General features: G+C 34.3%; 2 protein-coding genes, 2 long non-coding RNA genes and 1 pseudogene across 5 annotated transcripts; 2 read left to right on the top strand and 3 right to left on the bottom strand.

The window, feature by feature from the left end:
• Window positions 1-234: 234 nt before the first annotated feature.
• On the top strand, window positions 235-2127 carry LOC139845411 (protein JINGUBANG-like). Its single transcript, XM_071835673.1, has one exon. It carries the CDS (start codon window positions 314-316, stop codon window positions 1631-1633), a length of 1320 nt encoding a protein of 439 aa, XP_071691774.1. The 5' UTR covers window positions 235-313; the 3' UTR covers window positions 1634-2127.
• LOC139842782 (protein JINGUBANG-like) lies at window positions 1636-3331 on the top strand (annotated as a pseudogene).
• A 4801-nt stretch (window positions 3332-8132) lies between these two features.
• On the bottom strand, window positions 8133-9317 carry LOC139842781 (uncharacterized). The gene is made up of 3 exons (XM_071832887.1): window positions 9161-9317; window positions 8349-8692; window positions 8133-8300 (listed from the first exon to the last, which is right to left on the bottom strand). Exons 1-3 carry the CDS (start codon window positions 9315-9317, stop codon window positions 8133-8135), a joined length of 669 nt encoding a protein of 222 aa, XP_071688988.1.
• Window positions 9318-9860: 543 nt separating this feature from the next.
• LOC139845409 (uncharacterized) lies at window positions 9861-14277 on the bottom strand. 2 transcript variants are annotated; one of them, XR_011758301.1, is made up of 7 exons: window positions 14199-14264; window positions 13714-14027; window positions 12593-12963; window positions 12399-12512; window positions 12107-12253; window positions 11939-12014; window positions 9861-11839 (listed from the first exon to the last, which is right to left on the bottom strand). It is a non-coding gene; the product is annotated as an uncharacterized lncRNA (long non-coding RNA). The 2 variants fall into 2 exon arrangements; XR_011758300.1 differs by having other exon boundaries at window positions 13714-14277.
• A 2-nt stretch (window positions 14278-14279) lies between these two features.
• LOC139845410 (uncharacterized) lies at window positions 14280-15658 on the bottom strand. Its single transcript, XR_011758302.1, has 3 exons — window positions 15554-15658; window positions 14975-15035; window positions 14280-14833 (listed from the first exon to the last, which is right to left on the bottom strand). It is a non-coding gene; the product is annotated as an uncharacterized lncRNA (long non-coding RNA).
• Window positions 15659-19079: the final 3421 nt, after the last annotated feature.

Here is a 19079-nt window from a genome sequence, read left to right as displayed (position 1 = left end):
TAACAAAAAAAAAAGTCGAAATTGATCATGTGATAACTCAATTAGATCACATAAAAATGTTACCGTTTAATGATTTACTCGTTTATTGTAAAACATGAAATGTTTGAAAGGATAAATTTTTACACCAGAAACGGGTCAAGCGAAATATCAATAATGATATGATGGTCCCGTTTGAATTTTTGGATTTTATTTAAATCTGACTTTACTACAATGTTCTATAAATGTAACATATTCTTTCTCTTTTCTTTTTCAATATATTTCAAATTAAATTTCATAACTCATTTCACTCATTAAAGTACAATAAACAGCAAGCATGACAAAGAAAAAAACCGATATTTCATCGTCTCCGGACACAAACTCATCCCATGGCCGGCGACAAAAGCTCGGAGCACTTTTCCACAACTCCGAACCAAACATTTTACTCACGGCTGATGAAGAACGACAAAACGTGAGTTCCAGTTCACAAAGCCTTCATGGCAATGTTTCATTTCCAAGTCCTTCTGATATTTCTCCGAACACATCTCCGGCTAATTACTTCATGTCGCCGTTTTACCAAACGTCGCCGTATTCTAAATCACCGTGGATAAATTCGCACGTGGGAGATGGGAGTGGTACGGCAACTGGGTTGATTGGGTCTTTGGTACGTGAAGAGGGACATGTTTATTCGTTAGCTTCGTATGGGGATTTGTTGTATACCGGGTCGGATTCGAAAAATATTCGGGTTTGGAAGAATTTCACCGCGTTTTCCGGGTTTAAATCTAGTAGTGGATTAGTGAAAGCTATTGTTGTCTCGGGTGAGAAAATATTTACCGGACACCAAGACGGTAAAATTCGTGTATGGAAATATTCGGACTCGAGGAGAAAAGCGCATAAACGGTTCGGGTCGTTACCCACGGTAAGGGATTTCATTGTAACTTCGATGAATCCGGGCAACTACGTAGAAGTTCGACGTCATCGGAATGTTCCATGGATAAAGCATTACGACGTCGTTGCTTGTTTGAGTTTGGATGAAAAGCACGGGTTATTATATTCGGGTTCTTGGGACAAAACATTAAAAGTTTGGAGACTTTCGGATTCGAAATGTTTGGAATCGATAAATGCGCATGATGATGCAGTTAACTCGGTAGTAGCGGGTTTTGACGGGTTGGTATTTAGCGGTTCAGCAGACGGGTCGGTAAAGGTATGGAGGAGGGAGTTAGTGGGGAAAGAAACAAAGCATATGATGGTTTACACGTTATTAGATCAAGAAACTGCGGTGACATCGGTGGCGGTTAGTGGCAACGATGCTGTCGTGTATGCCGGTACTTCGGATGGGTCGGTAAATTTTTGGGAACAGCGAAAACATGTGATGTGTCACGGCGGAGTTATTAAAGGACACAAACAAGCGGTTCTTTGTCTTGCTACGGCTGGGAGCTTGTTGTTTAGTGGGTCCACAGATAAGACTATTTGTGTGTGGAGGAGGGAAGTGGGTGGCTTCCACTCCTACCTTTCTGTATTGACCGGACACAGTGGCCCGGTCAAATGTCTGACGATTCAAGAGAACCAAGATGATGATGAGCATGGTTTTCGAGGATGGACACTTTATAGTGGTAGTTTAGATAAATCGGTTAAGTTGTGGCGTGTGGCGGAGTAGCCATGGAGGTGGTGTACACGCACGGTGTTGAGGTGGCGGATATGGTGTTGGGGGTCCAGTTTGAAAAATGAGGCAAGGATTGGTCGATGTAATGAAAGAAGGGAAGGGTTTTAGGTGGTCCATTTGGTGACAAATATTGATCCCTGTCTTCACAAAAAGGGCCAAGTTGTTTGAAATTAATGGTTGGTGGAAAATGGAAATTGAATTATCTGTATTGGTGTATCTGACTATGATGAGGATGTAGAAATAGGCATACATTGACAAGAAAATGTGTTTTTACGAAGAAAAAAAAAAGACAATAAAATGGTGTGGTTAGATACAAATGATGCATTCTTTGTATAGATAGGCATCAAGATAATTTATGGTTACTAAAAACTTAATAGTGATGTTTAGAGTTATGTAAACCTCTTGTATATTTGTATATGTAGGGTCATGACTCACATGAAGAATATGACATTGTTTTGATTTTTTAATTAGTTAATTTAGTTTTTTCATATTAATACAGATTTTATAGTTAAAGTTATAGTTATTATTTTCTTGCATATATTTAAATATCTTAATAGATAAACTGAGGCTGATAGTACAATCTTGCCTAGAGAAGAATGGAGGAGAGAGTTTGTCCAGATTTCCTACATTTTATTTTGAAGCAAGTGTGATGATCAACTTATAGCTTCAACTTAATGGTTATGATTTGCTACATTTTATATTTACCGGACACCATGACTGTAACATTCGGGTATGGAAATATTCGGACTCGAGGAAAAAGCACATACACGGGTGGGGATGTTACCCACAGTAAGGGATTTTATTGTAACTTCGATGAATCCGGGCAACTACGTAGAAGTTCGACGTCATCGGAGTGGTCCATGGATCAAGCACTACGACGTCGTTGCTTGTTTGAGTTTGGATGAAAAGCACGGTTATTATATTCAGTTCTTGGGACTAAACATTAAAATTAAGGAGACTTTTGGATTCGAAATGTTTGGAATCGATAAATGCACATGAAGATGCAGTAGTAGCGGGTTTTGACGGGTTGGTATTTAGCGGGTCAGCAGACGGGTGGTTGAAGGTATGGAGGAGCGAGTTAGTGGTGAAGCAGTGGGGAACTTTAATCGAATTATAGATGGGGTGGTTGCACAAATCTAAAAAAAATTCATTAAAAACAGGTAATTTTTTTATTTAAATTAATGTAACAAATAAAAAAAATTAGTGTAATTTTTTTATTTAAATTCGGATGGGACGGGTGCCCCACCTTTCTCATTGAAGTACCGCCCCCGTGGGGAATGAAACAAAGCATATGATGGTTTACCCGTCATTAGATTAAGAGACTACGGTCACGTCAGTGGCGGTTAGCAGCAACGATTCTGTCGTGTATGCCGGTACTTCGGACAGGTTGGTAAATTTTGGGAACAACGGAAACATGTGTTATGTCACGGCGGAGTTATTAAACGACACAAGCAAGCGGTTCTTTGTCTTGCTGCGGCTGGGAGTTTGTTCTTTAGTGGGTATATTAGGACTATTTGTGTGTGGAGGAGGGAAGTTGGCGGCTTCCACTCCTACCTTTCTGTTTTGACCGGACACAGTGGTTCGGTCAAATGTCTAACGGTTCACCAAGACGATGGTGCATGGTTCTCGAGGATGACACTTTATAGTGGTAGTTTAGATAAGTTGGTCAAGTTGTGGCGCTTGGCGGAGTAGCCCCATAGGAAGAACATGAAGTGGAGTACACGCGACGTGTTGAGGTGGCAGAGATGGTGTTGTGGGTCCGGTTTGGAAAATGAGGCAAGGATTGGTCGATGTAATGAAATAATGGAAGGGTTTTGGGTGGTCTATTTGGTGACAAATATTCATCACCATCTTCACAAGAAAGGTAAGTATTTTGAAATTATTGGTTGGTGGAAAATGGAAAATTGATTTATTTGTATTGGTGTATATGATGATGATGATGATGATGATGATGATGATGATGATGATGATGATGATGATGATGATGATGATGATGATGATGTCATAGGAATACATTGACAAGAAAATGTGTTGTTATAGAGAAAAAAGGAAGAAAAAAAGAAGTCAATAAAATGGGGTGGTTAGATACAGATAATGCAGTCTTTCTATAGATAGGTATCAAAGTGGTTTTTTTTTTTTTTAACTTGAATTTTTGATTGTGACTGTATTTGACCTCCGTTAACCCAAATGTCAAGTTTTTGTGTCAAATATTTGACAGGTGATATGGTAAATCTGATTGGAAATTAGGTTGGAAAAAAATAAATTAAATAATAAATATAAATGTTGAAAACCTGTGATTGGCTGCAATTTAATCTCACGCTCAAACCTTTGAACGTCAAATATTTGACTAACCTTTTCATGCGTCAATTTTTGAAGCCCTTTAATGGCGTCAAATAGTGTCCATGTCATCTGACGAAATAGATTTAACGCCACACTAGAATTAGCCTAAATGCCATGAGATATGAAACTACTTACCTACAACTTCGGGGTAATTTGGTAACTTTTTTTTGAAAAACTTTTTTACTAGTATTTTTTTACCTATTTTTTTCATTTCCTTTTTCCGCTTTCATTTTTCATTCTTTAATATTTTTTTTAACGTTCAACTAACGGTTAATCATTTTTTTAACAAACATTTCTTTTAAACATTCAATAATTATATCACTTTTTTTATCCATTTAATTAACCATCATACAACCTTTCTTTTAGCAAATCATAATTACCAAGCAGCGAAAGGCGAATTTTTTTTTATCCGCTTCTAAACCAAGTATGGTGATTAACTCATGATCTTTAATCTATTGTAAAATTTTAGCTTCAACTTAATGGCTATGATTAATTTATGATCATTGTTTTCAATGTGACCGGGGGAACTTGAGTACTCATAAATATATACTAATGAGGTTGGTAGTATCCGTGCGTTGCTTCGGGTGGATCGCGTTGTGTTTTTATGAGGCGTTTTTTAATTGCAATTGTGGGCAAACTTTTATTTATTTCGCGTGTTGCGGCGAAAGATCATTTTGATTGAAACTATTAAATATTATTTTAATAACTTATGATTGCAATATACATATCGGTAATTGACATAAAACTTAACACTTTTCACTAATTAAGTTCGTTATATTAATTATAAAAGCGCAAACAAAATGTAAATAAAAGAAAAGAAAAACTAAAGATAAGTTTTAAAAAGTTGATTGGTTGACAATATATATATATATATATATATATATATATATATATATATATATATATATATATATATATATATATATATATATATATATATATATATATATATATATATATATATATATATATATATATATATATTTCTTTTTTTGTAACAACACATTTTATTAGCCGCAATAGGCAAATGAACCCCTAGCGAGTAACTAGGGGAACCAAAACAAAACAACTACAAGGATTAGAACGGCTTTACAAGCCAAACATTTCAGTTTAAATCTTTTTTACCTTTACGACGAATCCAATTAAAGGACATGTTACATATCGAATTAAATAAAGTACTTTTCTTCAACGACTTGGAATTGAACATCACCCCATTTCGGAACCTCCATAGGTGCCATGTCAACTTAGCAAAAACCACATACAAACTATCCTTCTTCTCATTCGAAGAATTCCATAAGTCAAACCAATGCAATAACTCCTCCCAACATGAAACGACTGGAATTTGGATATCCGACCATAACCGAACCCCCTTCCAAATATCACGAGCGATATCACATGAAAACATAATATGATCTAGAGACTCGACTCGGCAATCACAAAGATCACAATTAATATGTTCTATTCCAACCCTTTTGCCGACAAATTACTATATTAACTATTAGACAAACAATGTGAATAGTAATCAGGGGCATTTTCAACCTTTCACCCTTTTTTTTTTTTTTTTACTTTTTCCTTCCTTTTTCCAAATAAAGCCCCCCAACTTTTTTTCTAAAAAAAAAAAAAAAAAACCAACCCCCCAAACAGGAGGGTAAAGTGTCAAATAACTATTTTTATAAAAAATCTTAACTAAACTCCACCCAAATATTCAACGGGTTATATCTTCTCGCTCGCTACGAGTTAAATTTTTCCGACAACATCGTTAAACTCGAAATAATTTTAGGAACACAATGTCACTAACTATAGGCAAAACGGACGCTTTTTAAAAAACGATAAATATTTGAGGTATTTTTCATACACGTTGATTTTGCGATTTTGCGTTAAATTTTTAAAAGTCGACAATTCCATGGCGAAACGCGGAGATGTAAAATAACATTTAAATCTTTCACGGGTTATACCTTTTAGTTCGACTCGAGTTGCGCTTCAACGACATGATCGTTACCCACGAAATAATTTTACAAACTAAACACAATAAAATACATTGAAAATCGAACCCCCGGCTCGAAGCGGGGGTTCGATAACTAGTTTAATCTAATAGGGAGCCGGTTCAAAGATAATCTCCACATTAATTTTTCACGGGATCCATTTGCACCACCTAGTATACGGTTCAGACATAGGAAGATCAATGTTAACAATGTGTGTCCGAGTATCACAAACCTTGAACGACCCATCTCTTGAAATCTCCCATATCCACGAATCGACAGTCCTCGAGATGAAGTTGCCCGATAGTACTAATCAAATTAGCGACAAGCTCAATGTTCCGATCAACGATTGAGTCACGTCTCCAGTCCCAACACCAAACACTGTTGACAAATCAATCAGCGAGAGTAGACTCTTTATTTAACTCGAGGTGGTATAGTCTACTAAATCGATCCTTTAAACATCCATTGCCAAGCCAATTATTCTTCCAAAACAAAATAGATCGACTCTCTCCAATTTTCCTTCGTAAAACATTTAATGGAATAACACCTTCCTTGCAATGATTTAATGAAGACAAAAATGACGTTAACCCAAATACTTGGACCACGCACTCTAAAGCCATCTAAACCCGCTGCTTGCCCATGGATCGCGCGCACCACTTCAGCCCATTTGGAGCCCGAATTAAAAACAACCCGCCACACCCATTTAAAAAGAAAAGGAAGGTTAAACGCATGAAGGCTACCAACTCCAAGACCACCGCTCGATAAAGATGCAAGAACTTGTTTTCACTTTACCCAATGCATCTTCTTGGAACTATCGTTAATACCCCAAAAGAAATTTGAGCATGCGCTTTCAAAATCATTTAGAACCGATTCGAGACATTTAAATAACGATAGAAAATAGATACCCAAGCTCCCTAACACGGTTTAGTTAACGTTAAACGACCACCAAGGGAAAGTAACGATGCCTTACACCCTAAAACGGAATCTATTTTGATGTGGGGATCAACTTGTAATCCGGTTCATGCTTACCCCTATAGGAAGACCAAGGTAATTAAAAGAAACCTCGCCTTTTGTGCAACCAATGTCCCTAGCAAACACATCAAGGTCGAAGTCATTAATTCCCCAATCAAATAAACTTGATTTGTTAATATTAATTTTAAGCCCGGAACATAAATAAAACTCTTTAAGCGCTTTCATGATATTGTTCAAGTTTTCTTTCCCCCATTCCTCAACCACTACCACGCCATCGGCATAAAGAAGGTGAGATACATTGATCGAAGGGTTTCCCATTTTCGCACATCTAATAGAAGCACTACTCACGAAATCATGTAAAGGAAGATTTAATCCCTCCATAATGATAAGAAAAAGAAAATGACTTAACGGGTCACCTTGACGTAAACCCCGTTGAACCTCAAACTCTCGGGTAGGACTACCATTAACCAAGATAGACATACGGTTAGAACTTGAACACATACGAATCCACGCCCGCCAATTATCACCAAACCCCAAAATGTGTAATATGTAATCGAGGAAATTCCAATTCACCGTGTCATAAGCCTTCTCGAAATCAATCATCAACACCTTAAGACAACTTGCATCTTTTGTACCACTCAACAATTTCACCAAGAATAAGAGCACCATCCAATATTTGCCGACCCGCAATGAAAGCCGTCGATTCCTTACCAATAATTTTATCCATTACCATCATTAGTCTTTTGGCCAACACCTTCGTAATAATTTTGTATTGCACCCCAATAAGAGATAGGACGATATTCTTTTATGCAAGTTGGGTTTGACACTTTTGGAATAAGTGTTACAAAAGCCGGATGAGCTCCATTTGGTAACCTGCGGGCACGAAATGCTTTAGCAATTTCAGAGACTAAATCACTTTTAATCAACTCCCAATACTCCTTTAGAAATGCAAAAGAAAACTCATCCGGACCCGGCGCCTTACCACTACCACAATCCCAAATTGCCAACTTTATTTCATCTCCCGTTATCTCTCTTTCCAACCACAAGTTATCATCACTATTAAGCACAATAGAAGGAAAAAGTTGAGGTGTATTAACCACCTCATTATCAACATAAAACTTCTCTTTAAAAAAAGAGAAAAAGCCTCTTTCACCAAGCATTTGAGTCTCTCTCTTTTGTTTCAATAATCCATGGAAAAATTTCTAGTTCTCATCACCTTCAACATCCCACTTGATCCTCGCTTTTTGCATAGAATCTAAATCTTCCAATTCTTGCAATTTATCAAGTTCTTGCCACCGGTTTCTACGATTCACAGGTTCATCATGACACACTGCTTGATCATCAATTTTCAACTCTAGCATTAATATTCTCTAACAACATTTGTGTTCTACTTGGTTTACACTTCTGTTCGAACTGACCCAATTTTTAATTTTAGACTTAATAAACTTCAACTTCGCATGAAAGGAGTCATTGACTTCATTAGAACATTCAATCACAGTGTCACGTATCATAGCATCAAAAGCTTGAGTCTTTAACCACGAATTAAAAAATTTAAATGGTAGAGGCCCGTAATTTGTCTTTGCATTATGGAAAAATAAAGGCGTATGGTCTGAGCATCCCCGATTCAGAGCGACTAAACTTAGACCTTCAAAGTCATTAGACACGTTAGCCGAAATCATCATTCTATCAATCCGACTCATTTTGGTGGCCGCTTTATTCATCCAAGTAAATCTCCTCCCACCTAAACAAACATCATCCAAACCTGCATCCATAATAAATTCATTAAAAGTAATAGCATCATCTCTTTTAAATGCCGGTCCAAAACGTTCCGACTCATCTCTCGATACATTCATATCACCAAAAATCATGAAGTGACCATCATGCTCCGATAGTAATTGTTTCAACCGATTCCATAACATCTCCTTGTCACGAGAGACTGTGACGCGTTATTCATTCAAGTAAATCTTCCCACCTAAACAAACTTAATCCAAACCTGCATCCATAATAAATTCATTAAAAGTAATAGCTTCATCTCTTTAAATGCCGGTCCAAAACGTTCCGACTCATCTCTCGATACATTCATATCACCAAAAACCATGAAGTGACCACCATGCTCCGATATAAACTGTTTCAACCGATTCCATAACATCTATCTCCTAGTCACGAGAAAACTGTGACGCGTTATTCATCCAAGTAAATCTCCTCCCACTTAAACAAACATCATCCAAACCTGCATCCATAATAAATTCATTAAAAGTAATATCTTCATCTCTTTTAAATGCCGGTCCAAAACGTTCTGACTCATCTCTCGATACATTCATATCACCAAAAACCATGAAGTGACCATCATGCTCCGATGTAAACTGTTTCAACCGATTCCATAACATCTCTCCTTGTCACAAGAAGACCGTGGCACGTACACATTTATCATGTAGTACACCGAACTCGAGCATACCCATTTACCTTTAACGATAACAAAATTGCTATCACACCATATTTAATCTTTAATGAAGAAATTAGGATCCCAAACGGATAAAATACCACCAGACATGTCTCTTGACATACTACAAGCGTAATCAAACGCGTGATTACCCCACATAGTCTTAATAGGAAATAACTCCAATTTCATCATTTTAGTTTCCTGCACCCCCAAAAATTGTATACTATGAGCATAGCACATTTCTTTGATCCAAATACATTTCCTCCTCTTTTTACTCCCCCTCAAATTAATAGAAAGTAATCTCATTGATTACCTGTCAACACCCCAATAATCTGATCGATGAGCTGAGAGAATAATTATTTCATTTTACACTCATCAAAACCAGCTGCCACCACAAACTTAGCAACCAAATCTATTTCCTTCACGATCCGGTTAGAAAACCCACTATGTGCAACATTCTGTTTGTCCACCAAAACCTCATGGGCCCCATATTTACCTTAATGGGCTCATCCACCTTAGCTTTTGGGCTTGTGGAGGGAATAAAACCAACATTAGCGTGACCTACATCATCCTCATGGACCTCAGTTTGTGCCTCATCTACTTTATGCTCATCCTTAAGTGAGTGAATATCATCCTCTTTTTTGAACTCATCCTTAAGTGAGTGAATATCATCATCATCCTTTTTGAACTCATCCTTAAGTGAGTGAATATCATCATCTTCTTTGAAGTCATCCTTAAATGGCACATCAGAATGAATGATTCATCATCCGAATTCTCATCCTTATCATCTTCCTTTTCAACACCAGCCTTCCAAGCCCCAACCTCATGCACGAACACATCGTGCAAAACTCCATTAATCTTAACCGAAACCTCCTCGGCTATTTGTTGTTTTTGTCTAGTGGCCACACATAATCTACCGAGACTCAATGGTCTTGAATCACCAAGGTCACAATAAACCACCTTACCCACTGTTTCGACAACCTTCTTGAACGCACTTGATTTCCAAGCACAAAGTGGCATCCCCATTATTTCTATCCAAGTTAGCCGTTCATCCAATACGAAATTTTTAGGTATTGGCGTGATAGCCGAACAAAGAGAGCACAACGTATTGTTGATTTTGAAAGTCGTACAAGCATCTACATTCATAAAGGAACAATGTAACCACAAACCACCAACATGCTGAATGGTAACGTCATCCAAAACCCTCCTCCTTAAACACCGTGTGTATGCTACCCATAGTCCCAACGTCTTTAATCTTTACCAACACAGTTTTCGTTGGATTCGAGAATTGAAGTAAATCATGTTTCTCCAACACAACTTTCTTCACAACTTTAGACGATGATACAGCCGACGTCTCAACCCCTTTTGCCTTAGAAGCATACAAAGATGCATCCCTATTATGGTATTACCTGATCCCGCATGTTTGTCGAAAGATTTCGGTTCCACCTTCTCTATGAAAACCCTATCCTTTGTGACATCCCTGTTGAATCTAACAACCCTTGCATACAACCTCACATCATCAACCCAAATAGAGGACAACAATCTAGCGACTCGATCGTCATCTTTAACCTCTTCAAATCTCACAAAACCAAACTTTTTTCCATATTTAGAACGTTTAAAATCAACGTAAGAGTTAACGATCTTACCATAGGGTTCACAAAGTAACCACAAGCATTTCCTATCCACACGATCACGGAGATTAGTGATGAAAATGTTGATCTAAATCCCTTTGATCGTTAAACAAACACCAACCAATTGCTTATAATATTTTAGAAAGAAATAACAGCACAACATTTCAAGCCATCAACGTTCCTAGGCTTTAATTTTTAGGCTGCTTACGTAATGCTTATTTTGAAGACAAAATTAAACCCATGAGCACTTAATTTTACACAATCATAACATGCCCCAATTCTCCTATAAATTTAAAAACATCTGTAGGACGACACAACTACAAATTCCTTAAGCACAAGACTATATTTTACCTCATCTTAAACAGTAACAGATACACAGCATAAACTTAAGTAAACAACAACGTAAATTGATAAAATACATATCTTTTTTGTAGTTTGGTCGGTAATCTCCAACATATGAATATCAGCTTTAGTGTCCCAATTTAAAGTTTAGAGAGAATAACAGAAAATATTGTTTCACTGACTCGGGCTTCTCATCTTAAGGGTCAGTAATAAAACACCCTGTTATCCCCTCGCAATCACAATTTCAAACCATCGCCCTTGTGACCACATGTATATCCAATAATTCAAATATTATATTATTATATATTACATTATTATACAGTTTTCTTAATCATATTTCACACTAATTGGTACTAATTTGACCGGAAATTAGACTGAAAGTGATCTCATTAGACATCACCTGGCCAGTCTTACTATTTCATCGTGCACCAGATTGACCCATTTTGAACATCAAAGAAATGAGCCGTTCTGACCCAATACCTGAACCAATAACTACCTGCCCATTTTAATTTATTATTAAAAATTAACATCTTGAAAAGAATTATTAACTACATTAAGTGTCAATGTGTTTGTGTCCACTTTAATTTATTATCACCTATATATGCATAAAAGTTTGTTCCACACCCTTTCATCATACAGTCATCTATATGGCACTGCAGTTGTACCTTTCCCTGCGAAATGGAACCGATATATAGCATATAATATAATAATATAATAATAATAATCTTAAGTAAACCATAATGTAAAAATATAAAATACATACCTTTTTGGTATTTTGTTAGGCTATGAATATTTTGTATTTTGGTCAGGAAAAATCTCCCTGTCATCCTCAGCTCACATATACATGTTCAAACCATTGACCTTGTGACTGTGTTTCAAACCCTTGCCCTTATTACCAGAATCTGATCAGCTTTGCAAGGAGAAGATCCCAGTCAGAGTACAAACTTAACAGTTTGTTTTTCTACATTATCAATGAGGCGAAGGATGAATGTATAAAGATCCAGAAACACAGATACTAAATTTCATAAATTGCCTCTTTAAGTGCTTAAAATTACCTCATCATTGAATCCCCAGCAATCGTCACCAACTACCTCAATGAAAATATCTCCGTAAGACCGTAATAGCTTAATATTTGCTTTACCCCATGTCGGCAATTTAAGCTTTACCATCTGCAAAAAATAAATTCTGTATTATGAGTAAGGCAAGATATTGAGAAGATAACAGTCCAGTGGTGTGCATGGTACAGTACCAGACCAAACTAGCTCGGTTCTGTTCCGTCCCGAGTCCCAATTTGTAGTAGAAAGTCGGACCGAGGACTGGACCATATATTATAGGTTCAGTTCGGGGTATTGTTTGGTTATTATGGCGTAATTTTCGGGTCCGGTCCGGTCTGAACCGAAGACCAAAAAATCTGGCATAATGTGGACCAAGGACCGGAACGAAATAGCACAGTTCGGTACGAATCGGTTCGGTTCCTCAATTTTCCCGCGATATGCACACCCCTAAGTCCAAGCAAGCGCATGAATTCATGTACACGGCCTACACAATCAGCATAATACACTAAGATGAACTTAATTAGCCCAAGAACGTTCTAATCCAAGAGTAAGCATTCTCTCAGACCTATATGCAAAGTAACAGAAGAAAAAAGATCAGCCAGATAGTGAGAAATACAACAGTCCTAAGAAGAAATATAAGCAATTGAAAAAAAAATACTGAAAATGGTTATCAAGATACATGAAGCATTGGCAATTAACAAACATACAAACAGAACACAGTTCTCTTATTTCAGTCCACTAAAAAGGTAAGAGAAAAAAACGAGAATTTCCAACCACGGCATGAAATCGATCAAACTGTAATGGTCCAAGAATATGTAGATCCTCACGCAAGGCTTTAATACATAATCATTAAACACCACATCTCATCAAAAAGGCATAAAATGACTGAACAAAAAAATATTTAAATAGGTAGAAAGCTGCATTTATAAGACTAGAAATTGCTGCCTAGACTGTCCTCTACTCGAAGTTTGACTAGTTGGCTTCTTTCCTTGACCGATTTTAACGAAAGACAGATCTTCTTGAAAAGCATCGGCAGTCAATTATATCTTTGAAAAAGTCACTACAACCAATATACAGATAGAAGTTTATACTTTTTTGATCCATAACTACAACCGACCCACTAGCCATTAAGTTGAAACCTCAGGATACAAAACTTTTATAAAACCAAAATCATAATGCCCATGTGAAATATAAGAATCAGGCGATGGATGAAAAAGGTGTAATGATGTGAAAGCTGTAAACATGAATTACAAAGAAAATGATCTAGAAACGAAGAATATAAATGAATCGCCCTTTTAATTGCTTAAAAAAATACCTCATCGTTGAATGTCCAACAATTGTTACCAATTACCTCTACGAAAAGATCTCTGTAATTGCTTAAGTTTTCATTTTATCCTCAGAAATTTAAGCTTTACCATCTGCAAAACAAAACTGGATTCTGAGCAACATAAGTGGCACGAAGATATCAAGAAGGTATAACCATCTGCAAGCACAGGAACTCATGTACACAGACTGTACAATTAGCAGCATACACAAAGAATGATTTCAGAAAGCCCAATAATGTTCTTATCGAACTGTGATGGCCCAAGTATATGTTGATATCACGCAAGACCTCAATGCAGAGTTATCCTACACCACATATATCAAAAAGATGAGAAATGACTATACATAAAAAAATATTAAGTAGGGGTACATCCTGCATTTAGAATCGGAGAATAAAAATGACATCAAAATGACAAAGACCCAATCGTCGGTTTACTAGTCACACTTTTAGAATCGACGTTTTTAAGTAGGTACAACCTGCATTTAGAAACTCATTGAACTGCAATGGCCAAAGAATATGTTGTTTTTCAAGCAAGACCTTAAAGCAGAATAATCAAACACCGCATGTCATCAAAACGACATGAAATGACTATAAGTCTAATACAAAGAAATAATAAGTAGGTACAAACCTGCATTTATACAACTAAAATATTGTTGTTAGACCGTCCTCTACTCAAAGTTTGACTAGTTGACTCCTATCCTTGACCGGGGTTAATGAAAGACAAATCTTCTTAAAAAAAATCAACAGTCAAATGTATTTTTAGAAATGTCACTGCAATAACTTTCAAACAGAACATAGTTCTCTTATTTCAGAAAACTACCTTGAAATTCAACCAGATAAAGAAGTAGGAGCAAAAACAATAATTTGAGATCACGGTATGAAACTGATAGAACTGCAAAGGACCAAGAATATGTTGATCTTCACGCAAGACCTTGAAGCAGAATCATCAAACATGACATATCATCAAAAAATGACACTAAACAAAGAAAGATTTTAAGTAGGTACAGACCTGCGTTTATGACACAAGAAACTTGCTGCCTAGACCGTCCTCTTCTCAAAGTTTAAGTCGTTAGCATCTTTCCTTGAACGAGTTTAAAGAAAGGCAGATCTTCTTGAAAAGCAGCGACAATCAAATGTATATTTAAAAAATCTTTGCAAATAATATATCAAAAAGGACACAATTCTATTATTTCAGAAAGCTAACTTGAAATGTAGTCTAATAAAGAAGGAGCAAAAAAGGAGAATTTCATACCACATCGAGAAACTGATCAAAATGCAATGGCCCCAAGAATATATTGTTCTTCACGCAAGACCTTAAAGCAAGCAGAATCATCAAAATAAAATAATTTACTTTTTACAAAGAATGGTTTAAGACTTTAAGTGTGTACAAACCGTCCTCTACTCAAAAAAACAGATCATCTTCAACACCATTGACAGTCAAATATAACTTTTATAAAAACTGGGGCCCTAAAAACTGCTATTATAATATTTTTATAATCGAATTAATTATATAGACCAAGAATTAATAACTCATTAGATTAGATGATAAATGTAAGAATCTTTTAGGCCTTTCTAATTAAAGCCAGATTGAAATACAAATCATTCCATCACTTCTGTTATAATGAAAGTTATAACAAAATCAAGAAGACATTGTGTTTATCTGTGACGGATTTTGATAGAGTAGTGAAATAAGTGAGGAAAGGGGTGTATAATTAATTGAATTTAACCAACATATCTTAGCAAACAATCGAATTTTAGAGTAGTATTCAACAATCTGTGAACCCTAACAAGATATAGAAAGAAAGAGAGACGATTACATAGAAAGGATTACCGAACAAAGTTGAAATCGAACTGATATTTTTGAAAACCCTAACCGAAATCGATAGATTTCAACAATCTGTGAACCTTGACAAGAGAGAAAGAGAGCCGATTACCGAAGAAAATTAAAGATCGAACTGATATTTATCGGTATATATATATATATATATATATATATATATATATATATATATATATATATTCTCCTACTCATATCCGCGTATTTCGTACGCAACGGTAACCCACCAAGCTTATTTTAAGTAAACATTCCATTTTGTGTGTCATTTAATTTTTTTTTATTATTATTAAGCCGGTTTTTTAAGGACGATATTAGCATCGAATGCTCTCACTTGTCATTCACACACGTATTAGGAGTAAATTCAATTCGCGAAGATGCTGGCAGTACTATGAAAGATTGGAAAACCCCTAAAGACCTTCTCAAATCACATTGATCGTCAAATGTTATAAACTCTCTGCTTGAAGTTGAAATCGAACCTGAGTTGGCAGTACCTCAAGTTAGATGTCACCACATACCACTCAAGCCAAGCAAACATTTTTTGAACTGACTAGTCTTAGAACGACTGTCCACTTTGCGAGCAACCCAGAGTCATTACGGGCGAACCTTCATTACCCGAGAGAGAATAACTTTGTAGTTGCATTTAATCGAACCACTTAGCTTCCACATTGAAAAGTCAAGGTCTTACAACTTTACCACCACCCCCACAGTTGAAATCATATAGTTGAAATCATATAATTATACGCTCTCATTTTACTTGATTTAGTTTTTTTGATATTTTAGATTTAGACTTATTTTTAATTATTATTTTTTTACTTATATGTTTTTAAATTTTTAGTTATAATTTAATTTGTTAATATTGTTTGATCGTTACTTTTTATTTTATTTTATATATTTATATTAGATAAATATTAATATTATATTATATATAAAAAAGTAAATGTTAATTACACACTAAGGATACAAAATTAAAAAACTTGTAACTTGGCGGTATTCGACAAGCCTTTTCAACTAAAGAAGTCTAGAATTGAAGCCTCATTGCGACCATATTCGTGAATAAATTCATATCGGATTATGAGTGGCCGTTCTAAAAATTATACTAAAGACACAGAATAACAATGATTATTTACACACAAATTTTCTATATATAATAAAATATTTTCATAATTATAATAAAAATAATAATAATAATTTCCAAATATACATGAACAAGCATGAGGTTAATCCGTGCTGGCAGAAAGTTTTTCGTTGTACACAATTGTATATTTCAGATTAAAATATTTTTCCGTTATCAACCCTAACATAACCAAAAGACAATATTTCATTAAACAAACCAAACTAATCTAACTTCATGGTAAAAAATTAAACTAATATGAAACAACACAATTTGAATACTTTTGTTACATAATACTAAAATTCACAAATCTTTAAAAATGATATTAAAGATTAAACAATAGCGAGTTGAGAGAATGATTTGAAATATAAAAATTTTTAAAAAGTAAAATAGAAATTTTTTTTTTTTGGTGGAAACAAATAATTCCCTCCAAGTTGATTCCTAACTTTAACTTGTTACACAAACTGACTACAAAAATAATAGACGACAAATAAAAGAGATTTCGAGCTAATACCAGGGTCGAACTTGTGAAAACTTCTAAACATAATTGTAGCTATTACTAATCATGGTGAGAAAGTCCACTCTTCACAGTGGTAAAACAGTAAATACGTTTAACTTCGGGGGTATTTTGGTAATTCAAAATTTAAAAAAAAATCGTTTTTTCATTATTTTTTTATTAATTTGTTTTACTTCCTTTTTTCTTTTCCCTTTTAATTACTTACTTTTTTCAACGCTTAATTTCCTGACCGCTAATCATATTTTTAACGTTCAATTAATCAACCGTTAAGTAACTCGTTAATTATTTTTTTAAAGTTCAATTAACTCATCATTAATCGATCAAAATCACCCGGTAGCTAAGTACGAACTTTTTATCCTCGTTTGTCAGCAAAAGGGGTTGCGAGTGGATTTAAAGCACGTATGCATTTGTTTTCTTCATAGTAGCTATTATATTATATTATATTATATTATATTATATTATATTATATTATATTATATACTTATTTAAATGAAAATGTCAAAATTGTCCTTAAGTCGACACTATGTCATTTTGTGTGAAAATCACATTGATTTTCTAAAAGACGACACATTTTACCACATTTAATAGTATAATGTACAGTATACTCTGTACAATATAATAATAAACTAATATGTTGTGAAATCCCCAACTTTTAGGTTTACAAAATTTATAAACGTAATTTATGATTATATAATTCAAATTAAACTAAATAGCCAATAATAGTTAATAAAATATACTGTACAATTCAAACCTTAAATGAAGTATGTCGGCCTGAATTATGAGTATAGGAATAAAAGAAAAAGAATGCTTAATGTAGGGTTTAGGTTCATAGTTAATGTCTATAAATTTATAAATTAATTTGATTTAAATTTTAATATTTACTTTACTTTTTAAATTTTGTTACCAATATTTATTTAAAGTAACTTTGAGTTATATAAATAAAGAATTAAGTTCAACATGGTATGCTTCATTAAAAAGTAATTATATTTTTAATTTTCAATATATTCAATTCATTACATGTACTAATTATCTATACTGTATAAATAAATTGTGGTTAATTTATCAAGTATAATGGTAAGAGTATTAACAAAGTGAATTTAAAGAGTTGTTTTTTGAATAGATTTTGATTATATAGTAAACTAAATATAAATATAATTATAATACATATCAATATTACTATCAATATAAGTATAAATATATAAATATATAAATATATATATATATATATATATATATATATATATAATAAATTATTATTATCCATTATTAATAAATAAATAAATAATGTATATAAATCAATTAAGTATTGAGTTTAAATATTTAAATAAACATTACAAATATATAAATATAAATATAAATATAAAATATAAAATGGAATTGTAATAATAAGGTAAGGGAGGTGATCCTCACACACAACTTTTTGATCCATGTACATTTAATTTACTATTATACTCTTAATTATATTTAGAATAATAATTTAAGTTTAACTTTTCTAGATTAATTTAGAAGTATAACTGTAAATTTATGAGATAAAAGTGTTAATGAATTAAAAAGTTGGAACACCCCGGTCGCACTCAATGAGATTCAAGTCATGTCTTTCAATTGGATAGCAAATAGGTCGCGTGGAAATAGTTTCGATTGACTCATTTGGTTAAGTAATCCTAGAAGTTATTTAAGCATGTCGTGATACTTGTATAGAGTTGCAAACTTTGCAACACTTTTCGTGGTGTTGCTTGTGAACATTGTAACATGTACCATTGTAATCTTCGTGTGTAATAAAAGTTCGTTGCTTTTCAAAAAAAAAATGAATCAAAAAGTAGTGTGTGAATATCACATATGATTAAAACGCAGATAAACTCACTTCCTAGACGTAAACCTAAATAATAAAATAT

The sequence above is a fragment of the Rutidosis leptorrhynchoides genome, chromosome 4 (genome assembly GCF_046630445.1).
Source record: "Rutidosis leptorrhynchoides isolate AG116_Rl617_1_P2 chromosome 4, CSIRO_AGI_Rlap_v1, whole genome shotgun sequence".
Taxonomy (NCBI): Eukaryota; Viridiplantae; Streptophyta; class Magnoliopsida; order Asterales; family Asteraceae; genus Rutidosis; species Rutidosis leptorrhynchoides.
Note: the sequence above shows the minus strand (reverse complement) of the source record. Positions and strands in the feature narration are given on the sequence as shown.

Excerpts from the sequence above, each read along its gene's own strand:
- LOC139845411 (XM_071835673.1), top strand. The coding sequence starts at position 314 with ATGACAAAGAAAAAAACCGATATTTCATCGTCTCCGGACACAAACTCA.
- LOC139842781 (XM_071832887.1), bottom strand. The coding sequence starts at position 9,317 with ATGTTATGGAATCGGTTGAAACAGTTTACATCGGAGCATGATGGTCAC. Across the intron at positions 8,693-9,160 it reads TGAATTTATTATGGATGCAG|GTTTGGATGATGTTTGTTTA; the intron begins GTTTGGATGATG and ends TTATGGATGCAG. Across the intron at positions 8,301-8,348 it reads AGTCTAAAATTAAAAATTGG|AGAATATTAATGCTAGAGTT; the intron begins GTCAGTTCGAAC and ends AAATGTTGTTAG.